Source organism: Bison bison, unplaced genomic scaffold, assembly GCF_000754665.1.
Source record: "Bison bison bison isolate TAMUID 2011002044 unplaced genomic scaffold, Bison_UMD1.0 scf7180017862013, whole genome shotgun sequence".
Lineage (NCBI taxonomy): Eukaryota > Metazoa > Chordata > Mammalia > Artiodactyla > Bovidae > Bison > Bison bison.
The window spans coordinates 220,078-229,664 of record NW_011492585.1 but is presented as its reverse complement, the minus strand read 5'-3'; the positions used below and the strand labels follow the sequence as shown (position 1 = coordinate 229,664).

Sequence of the window (9,587 nt, the reverse complement as noted above, 5' to 3'; positions counted from 1 at the left end):
AATCAAATTGAGCCATTATTTATTCAAGCATCTTTTCTAAACCTTCCTCCTTTTGAGATTCTTGTTACGATTATGTTGGTATGCTTGGTGTTATCCCTTGGGTCTCTGAGGAGCTAATAATTTTTCTACATCCTTTTCTCTTTCTGTCCATCAGACTGGAGAAAATTGCAATTGACATGTCTTTCCAATTGCTGATTCTGCCTTCTTTCCACTCAGATCTGCTGTTGAGCTCCTAGTGAATTTTTTATTTCAGTTATTGAACTTTTCAGCTGCAGAGTTTTTATCTGTTTCTCTTCTATGATATCTGATTTTTAGCATTCTTGTTAGTGCGATGTTGTTCTCATGCTTTTCCTTAGTCCTTTGAACGTATCTAAACTAGCTGGTGGAAGGCCTTCAGGAGCTCCAGCCTCCGCACGTGTCCCGGAGCAGCTTCTGCTGACGCTGCGTCCCGCCGCCTCTCCCCGCGTTCGGCCCCACTTTCCTGTTTCTCTGCGTGTCTGAGAAGCTGTTGTTGAAACCTTACGCTGTAAATAGCGCAGCGTCTCTGGACACTGGTTCTCCTCCTGAGGTGTGGTTGCTGTTTGTTTGACAGCTTTTCTGAGCTCATTCTGTAGCAGTTCTGGTGGGAGTTTCCTGGGGTTGCCGTAAGAAAGGGCCATGAACCGGGTGGCCTGAGACAGCGGGACTGTCCGGTCTCACGGCTCTGGAGGCTGGAAGTTGGAGGTGAGGGTGTTGGCGGGGTCTTCTCCGAACCCCGTTGGGGAGGATCATTCTCTGCCCGTCTGGCTCCCGGGGTGGCCGGCCCGCCGGGGTCCCTGGGACTGCAGCTGCCCTGCCTGTGTCGCCACGTGGCTCCTGGCCGTGTGACCGTGCCTTCGTGTAGCCTCTCCCTCTTACAGGAGCTCCGGTCACACTGGGAGAAGGCCCAGGCTGCTCCACTGTGACCTCATTGTGACTTCACTCATTATTGCGTCAGCAGATGTGCTCCGGATTGTCACAAGCCTTTAGTCACTTTCCAGTGTTCTGAGGAAGCAGATTCTGACGACTTTTACCTTCGTCCTCATTGCTTATGTAGAGGAGAGGGTTTTTGGAGAGCCCGACTCTGCCTTTCTTGCCGATGTCACCTACATTTTATGGGCTCCCCTGGTGGCTCAGATGGTAAAGAACCTGCCTGCAGTGCAGGAGACCTGGGTCCGATTCCTGGGTCAGGAAGATCCCCTGGAGGAGGGAAGGGCTTCCCACTCCCGTATTCTTGCCTGGAGAATCCCACGGACAGAGGAGCTGGTGGGCCACAGTCCATGGGGTCACAGAGGAGTCGGACACGACTGAGAGGCGCGCGCACACGCTCTGCCTTTCTTGCTGACGTCACCCGCCTCCTATACCTAAAGAGCTTGTAGGGCTACTGTTTACTCCCCAGCGGTTTGCTCCTTTAAAGCGTGCAACACAGTGGTCCTTCGTGTGTGTTCCGCCGAGCCGCCGTCAGCACGGTGGGTTTCAGGGCGTTTCCTCAGCCCGGCCCTACAAGAGCAGCACGCGGCTGCTGTGTCTGCAGGTCTGCCTCCTTTGGTGTTTCATGTAGATGGCGTCATCTCACGCGTGGTCTTTCGTGACTGGCTTCTTTTCACTCGCTGTCTGTCCTGTGTTCACGTCTCATCCGTGTTGCAGCGTGAATCCTCTAACGGCAGGATAATACTCCTGTGTGCGTGTGGTGCGCTCAGCCGCCTGGTCGTGTCCGACTCTTTGCGGCCCTGTTATGCTCTGTAGCCCGGCAGGCTCCTCTGTGCGTGTGGATTCTCCAGGCAAGAGTACCGGGGTGGGTTGTTATTTCCTCCTCCTCTGTTGAGTGCATGCGCCACTTCGACTTTCCCATTCAGTTGATGGACATTGGGATTCTTCCTCTTTGGCTCCTATGAACAGTGCCGCTGTGGACACTTGTCTACAGGTCTTCGGGTGGACACACATTTTTGTTTACCCTGAGTGTGTACCTAGGGGTGGGGTTGCAGGGTCACGTAGTAACTCTGTTTCTAACATTCTGAGGAACTGCCAGCCGCTTTTAAAGGCAGCTGCACCATTTACAGACCTAAAGCATGTCAGAGTCAGGCACGACTGAGGCGACTTGGCAGCAGCAGCAGCAGCATGCGTGAGGGGTTTCCACATGCTCACCAACAGTCAGTGTAATCTTTTTAAATTGGAGGTGACATGGGGCATCATCTTACTGTAATGGTTCATGATGCTGAGCCTCTTTTCATGCACTTCCTGGCCATTTGTACATCTTTGGAGAAATGTCTATGCAGACCCTTTGCCAGTTTTTAAATTGGGTTATTTGTGCTTTAACTAAGGTGTAAGAGTTGTTGTTTTGCGTATTCCACATCCAAGGCCTTTATCAGATGTATTATTTGCAGCTATTTTCTCGGATAAAAAGATTCTTCCCATCACCTCTTTAGCTTTATATTTTATTGTTTTCCCGCACATTCTGTGCTCTAGTTGAAGACTTTGCTTTGTTTCAAGGTACTGGTTTTCCCTCCTGGAAACACAGTCAGTATCAGTAAAGAGTCACTCAGCATACGTTCCTTGAGCCCCTGTTGTGTTCCAGACCCCCCGACCCCCTTATGCCCAGATGGCCCTGAGGACAGACCGAGGGAATCCCCGGTCTCCTGGGTCTGCGTCCTGGCTGTGCCTTGGTTCCCAGGGCACTTTTGGGGTGATCGCGGCCTGACCCCATCCCCTGGAGGTTGGGTGTTCATGGGTTGTGCCTGGCGGTGGTGGACACTCACAGCTGTTTGCTGTGTGGACGAGTTAATGAGCTCAGGGGCCCTGCCTTGTTCCTCACTGTGTTCCCTCGGGCTGGTGCTTAAGAAATGCTTGTCGGCTCCTTGAGGATTCTTGTGGTCCCCAAGGAGACCTGTAAACACAGTTTTAAGGCCATCAGAGTGCTTTTCCTTGGAGAGGGGCTGGGCTCCTGAGATGACTTGGGAGAACGGGTGCCTTCTACAGCTGTGGTCTCCACGTGCTTCTAACCGTTCCGGCACTGGGGATTCATTGTTGGGGACAGCCTCCCGTATACACACTTCATGTACACGCACTCACGTATACACAGTCATGTGTGCATGTGCACATACTTACTCATACATACACGTATACACACAAGCATATACACATACACACTCCTGTGTTCACATGTGCACATACATGCAGGGACGCACACATAGCCACACATGCAGTGCACTTTTACTCACACACACACTTTACACACAAGTGTACACACTCCTGTATTCACGTGTGTGTATCCATGCACTCATGCACACAGTCGTACACGCACGTGCACACATGTACATGTGTACTTATAAACGCACACCCCTTGTATTCACACGTATACACACATGCACTCTTGCACACAGCCATACACATATGTGCACGTGTTCATGTGTGTTCAAACACCTGTGTACACACATACCCCCCTGCGTATGCACACGCTCCTCGTATGCGTATGTGCACCACACGCACTCATGTGCACCACTCATGCACATATACCCACTCGTGTACATACACACACTCAGACGCCCACGTGCACTGCGTGTATTGTGCACGCTCACACATGCATCTGTACACGAGCGTTTTGCTAAGTCGTGTGTGTGTGCTGTCTGTTACACGCGTTATGCTGCCGCTGCTGTGTAGTCTCAGTCGTGTCTGGCTCTGCAGTCCCATGGTCTGTAGCCCACCAGGCTCTGTCCACGGGATTCTCCAGGCAAGCATACTGGGCTGGGTATTCCTCCTCTAGGAGATCTTCCTGAGCCAGGGATCGAACCTGCGTCCCCTGCGTTGCAGGCAGATTGTTTACTCCTGAGCCACCAGGGAAGCCCCCATGTGCGTTACAGTGTAATACAAAGAGGAAGAGAGAAAACACGCGTGAGTTGCCAACACTGCCTTCCTGTCCCAGGGGATTATTGCGGCCCTGGAATCGGCCCTTCGTGGAGCCCCCTGCCTTAGAGCACACGGTCTTGAGCCTTGGCGTGGAGTTCTGAGGCCCGTGGGGTTCCTGCGTACACATCAAGCCCTTGTTCTCTTTCTTAATGTTTAAGGTCAATTCAAGGCCGCTGTATTTTGAATCCTAAAATGCTGAATGATTTCACAGATGGAAATAAGCTATTCGTTAATTCTTTATGAGAATGTAAACCAGAGTCTTGCGCTGAACAAGCCAGTCCTATGGAGTGGTACAGCCACACTGCAGAAGATTGAGAAGACGGAGAAGCACGTTTGCTCTGTTATTTACAGCAGTGTTTCTTGGAAAAAGACCTTCCCCCGAGGGAGACCTTAACCTTTACTCTTTTTTAACTGAAAAGAATGTTTTTCTCTAAAGTTCTAAACTCTTTGTACTAAAAACCAGACTGACCTTTTAACAGGGTTTCCTTGTTTGCTTGTTGGCAGCTTGTTAGACGTAAGGCCTCTGATTTGTCTTTGCCTGTCCTGTGAACGACACATGGGCGACTCCTCGTGTCTAAGGAAGGCGGGGTGTTAGGGCTCAGCGCTTCGGTTTGTGTGAGCGGGAGCCCAACTCAACAGGCACCTGGCTCAAGCAGCCGTGCCGGTTTTTACACATCAGGGCGACTGGGCTGGCAAGAAGGCAGCGTGCACTGACTGTGGACGTGCCCGCTCATGGAGAAGTAGGCCTGTTTCTTTTCTTTTAACCCTTTACTTGACCCCGGAGGAAAGGAAAAATCTTTTTTGCGTGTAACTTGGAAGCATGCCTTTTCCTCTGCCCAGGTGGAAACTAGACCTGCCCTGTCCTGGATGTGGGGGTGTACGTGCTGATTCACAGCCTGCAGCTTTATGAGGGGAGGACGGGCCCCGAGTGGACGCCCGGCCCGAACGAATGAGCCTGACCTGGGCCGGGACTGGGCTGGGCCGGGTGACGTGGCTGGAGTCCACGTGCTGAGCCAGCAGGTGGGGGTGGCGGGTGGCCTCCGGGCTGAGCTGCGGTGCTCACCTTCTCTCTGTAGACTCGCCAGTGCCCCCGGTCAGCGAGCCCAGGGCCCCGGACGCCGGTCAGATGCAGGTGCCGCCGGGGAACCCGCTGCTGCTGTCGCTGACTCTGCAGGAGCTGCTGGCCAGGGATGCCGTGCAGGTGGAGCTCGTCCCCGAGAAGAAAGGCCTGTTCCTGAAGCACGTGGAGTATGAGGTGTCCAGCCAGGTACCTGCGGGCCTGGGGGAGGGAGCGGGGGGAAGTGCAGGGAGGACCCCCAGCGCGTGCCCCTGCGTCCTGCTCTGGCTCGCTGCTCCCCCGCCCCAGGCGCCCGCCCGCCCTCACCATCCCCGGGCCCTGGGATCCTGCCTCTCAGGACGCTTAGCTGTCTCTGGAGCCCAGATGAGCTGGCCCTGGGCAGTCCTGCGGTGCTGGGCAGTCCCTGGGGAGAAGAGTGGGGACCCCGCGCCGCAGATCAAGTGCGCGGGCGGGACTGGAGTGAGGGGCTCATCCCTAGAGGGTGCTGCGTCCCCGTCAGTGGCGCCCCAAGGTCAGAGCGAGTCGGGTGCCAGGCACCTGGCCCCATGGCCGTGCGCGGGCTGCCCACTGGCGCAAGCAGCGTTGGTCTTTCATCTTTTGCCTGTCCTCAGTTCAGTTAGACATGTTTTGATAGGAGCTTTTATTCTTTATCCTGGGGATTAAGTCATTGGTGAACTAAGAGCACGTGTGTGTGTTTGTGTGTGTGTGTGTGTGGTGGGGGGAGCAGGGGGGATCTCGTAGGGTCAGAGTGGCCCCCTCAGCACTGAGAGCCAGCCGGGTTACAGACTCGGGTCGCAGCCCTGGAGGGCTCAGGCCGAGGGAGCGTCACGATCGTCGTCCAGGCAGAAAGGCACGTGTGCGTGTGGGAGCAAGTTCCCCGTGGCGGACGGCTGTTCCGTGGAAGTTAAGGATCGCAGCATTTTTGCCTCACTGTGTTTTGAAGCCACGATGAGGGGAGCCTGGAACTAAACTTTGCTCTGACACTGGTCAGCGCCGCTCACTGCTGAGGGAGGCGGCTGAGGTCAGTGAGGGAAGGAGGCCCTCCCTTGTTTAGAGGGCAGCGTTGCTGGCGGGCACCACCGCCCCCTGGCATCTGCGGCTGCAGTGGGGGTGGAGGCCTCGGTGCCTCCCCTGGGGCCGCGTCAGCCGTGGGCCGGGCTCCCGCGTGTGTGACATGCCGCCCTACTAGGACAGCGGCCTTGTCTTCGGCCTTGTTAAACGACCCGTCCCTTAAGTCAGTCGATGGCCTCGTAGTGAGCGTTTTCAGCAGGAGGCCAATCTGTCCCGGTTACCTCCTGAAATGTGGGCAAAGGCATGAGCCTGCTAAGGTTGGGACCTCGGGGCAGGAGGTGGGGGGACTCACCAGGCTGTGCCCGCTGCTTGCACACTTGCTGGAGTCAGAGTCAGTGCAGAGGTGGCATGGGGCCCAGCAGAGGCGGGACGGGGCCCAGCGGAGGCGGGCTCGCAGGCGCGTGGCTGTGCTGTGTATCTTACAGCCTATGGGCTGTCATTCTCGGTCAGTAAGTTGTGTCCAGCTCTTTGCGACCCCGTGGACTGTGGCACGCCAGGCTTCCTTGCCCTTCACTGCCTCCTGGAGGTCACTCAAACTCACGTCCATCGAGTCGGTGATGCCATGCAGCCATCTCATCCTCTGTTGCCCCCTTCTCCTCCCACCTTCAGTCTTTCCCAGCATCAGGGTCTTTTCTAGTCAGTTGGCTCTTCTCATCAGGTGAGCCAAGTATTGGAGCTTCAGCTTCAGCATCAGTTCTTCCGATGAATATTCAGGGTTGATTTCTTTTAGGATTGATGGATTTGATCTCCTTGCAGTTCAAGGGGACTCTCAAAGTCTTCTCCAGCAACACAGTTAAAAAAACATCAGTTCTTCAGCGTTCAGCCTTCATTATGGTCCAACTCTCACATCCATACATGACTGCTGGAAAAACCATAGCTTTGACTATACTGACTTTTGTTGGTAAAGTGATGTCTTTGCTTTTTAATATGCTGTCTACGTTGGTCATAGTTTTCCAAGGAGCAAGTGTCTTTAATTTCATGGCTGCAGTCACCATCTGCAGTGATTTTGGAGCCCAAGAAGATAAAATCCATCACCGCTTCACTTTTCCCCTTCTGTTAAGGGTTCCAAAAGTTAAATGTGTTTTTAGGTTCACAGCAGGACTGAGGGGGCAGGGAACAGATTGCCTGTGTTCCCCACCCCCAGTCAGCACCCCCGGCAGATGGAGCGTTGTTACAGCTGGTGAGCCTGCGTGGACGCGTCCTTGTCGCCGCGTCCCCGGCTCCCCGAGAGTCACTCTCGCCGATGTGTGTCCTCAGGGTGTGGTCTGCTGCTGTTGCTTCTCTGCCCCGAAAGCCCCCCATGTCATCCCTCCACGCTCCACCCGCCCCCGCCCCGACCCCGGGCACCACTGGTCTCTCTCTGGCTCCAAAGCTTTGTCTTCTCCCGAGCGTCCTCTTGTTGGCCTCACACGGCCTGTCACCGTCTCCGACTTCCTCCACTCTCGGTGATGGTAATCCGTGATTACAGGGACATGTTGGGTGCCTGGGTCTCATGTGAGCGCTTGCGTTTGGCCCCACAGGGTTACTCTGGTCGGGGTGCTTGTCCTGTGGGGCCGGCAGGATTTTCCCGGGTGGGCTCCTGGTGGACTCTGCTGGCGGTTTCGTCTGAGCCGCGAGCCCCCGTGTCTCGGTCTTGTACTCAGGGTTCGAGCTGCTTTCAGCAGTCGGTCTCCTTTAGGAGGCTGCTTGTGTCAGTGCTGCGGGAGAGCGCGTGCTGAAGCCAGGCCTTGAACACCGTCCTCACGTGACACCCACGCGTGGGAGATGCTGCCGTGGGCTTGAAAACTCCTGTAAAGAGGCTTGCATCTGACAGAAGATCCAGAGCAATAGGTTAATTAAGTGCACAGTTAGAGCTGTGCAACGTTTAAAGGTTCTATCTCCGTCCATCAAGGACGTGTGGGATCCCCCCTTAGGAAAAGGCCTGATGAGAGAACATAGGGAATTTTATCATGCTGTTTCCCTGTGTCCTGTTTAGTGGCGGGAAGAGCAGGTCAGGGGAAGTGGTGAAGGTGGGGGTGTCTGACGAAAACTCTGAGCTCTGCGCCCTCTTCCCGCAGCGCTTCAAGTCCTGCGTGTACCGCCGCTACAACGACTTCGTGGTCTTCCACGAGACGCTGCTGCCCAAGTTCCCGTACCGCATGGTGCCTGCCCTGCCGCCCAAGAGGATGCTGGGAGGTAACTGCTGGGTGTGCGGGGGCCCGGGGGTCGCGGGGCGTGCGGGGACCTTGAAGGCTGGGCCCTGTGCCAAGCCTTTGTGACCGTGTGGCCTTCGCAGGGCCATCCTGACCCAGGTTTCCTCCAGTGATTTAGAATTTGAATCCTTTGTTCGGCCATGCCGCATGGCATGTGGGATCTTAGCTCTCTGACCAGGGATCGAACCGGTGCCCCTGAAGTGGAAACTCGGGGTCTTAACCACTGGATCGCCAGCGAGTTCCCCAAGTGATACTTAAAATATGGTTTTCATGGAGGAGGAAATGGCAACCCACTCCAGTATTCTTGCCTGGAAAGTTGCATGGACAGAGGAGCCTGGTGGGCTACAGTTCATGGGGTCACAGAGAGTCAGACGTGACTGAGCATGCGTGCACACAATATGTAATATATAATTTATACTGCTGTGTAAAGCAAAGATCTTTCTCAAAATATTATAACTTAAAAAAAAAGACATCGTTTCCATTTGTGGTCGGATTGAAACACCCTCAGTGCGTCATTGCACGCTTTCACTTTTTTCCCTCCCTCAAAGTGAAAACACTCAACGCTAGTGGGGGAGTTTGTGCTTGTGAGAGAGCAGGAAGTGATGTGGACGGGAGAACCAGGTTGAATGAGCGTGAGTTTAGCAGAACCCGCTCTCTCATAGAAACAGCGGAAAGGGGTCGCAGTGGCGTCTGCAAGCCCTGAGGTGAGGGGTCAGACGCTGCTGGCTGAGGCCGCTGGGCTCCGGTTCTCCTCACAGCTAACCTGGCCCAAGTGTGTGCCTGGGGGCAGGGCGTGGGGTCGGGGGTGCCCGCCTTCTCCCACAGCCCGTGGTCTGTGGCCGGTGCCCCCGGCTGGAAGTGAGGCTGGGGGGCCGTCTGTGTGGGAGGGGCTGGGCCCCGAGCGCCAGCCCAGGGGGCCGTGCCCGGGCCACGGTCACCAGTGTCCTTCCGCCAGCCGACAGGGAGTTCATCGAGGCCCGGAGGCGGGCGCTGAAGCGCTTCATCAACTTGGTGGCCCGGCACCCGCCCTTCTCTGAGGACACGATCCTCAAGCTGTTCCTGTCCTTCAGCGGCCCCGTGAGTACCCCGGGGGACCTGGGGGGAACCTGGAGTGCCCTGGCTCTCGTTGTTATGTGGTTTCATTTCGTTCTCTCTGCTTACTCCCCTGGTTTGGCCCCAATGCGTTCTGTTTCCACGGGACAGCCACGAGCAGGGCTGTCTCCCTGGGTCGCGTGGGAGGTGTCAGGTCGCGCCTGTGGGCGGGCCGGGGTGGAGCTGTGGCTTCTCGGCAGGCCCGGGAGGTTTGAAGCTGCTCCGTGGGAGGG

The 9,587-nt window shown here is 55.6% G+C and overlaps 1 protein-coding gene across 1 annotated transcript in view; it reads left to right on the top strand.

Moving 5' to 3' along the window:
• SNX8 (sorting nexin 8) overlaps positions 1–9,587 on the top strand; it is a 33,326-nt gene that overhangs the window by 14,702 nt on the left and 9,037 nt on the right. The window contains exons 2-4 of the mRNA XM_010832660.1: positions 4,998–5,188; positions 8,128–8,245; positions 9,218–9,339. Of these exons, the coding sequence (XP_010830962.1) occupies positions 4,998–5,188; positions 8,128–8,245; positions 9,218–9,339 (431 nt within the window). The remainder of the gene's footprint in view (positions 1–4,997; positions 5,189–8,127; positions 8,246–9,217; positions 9,340–9,587) is intronic.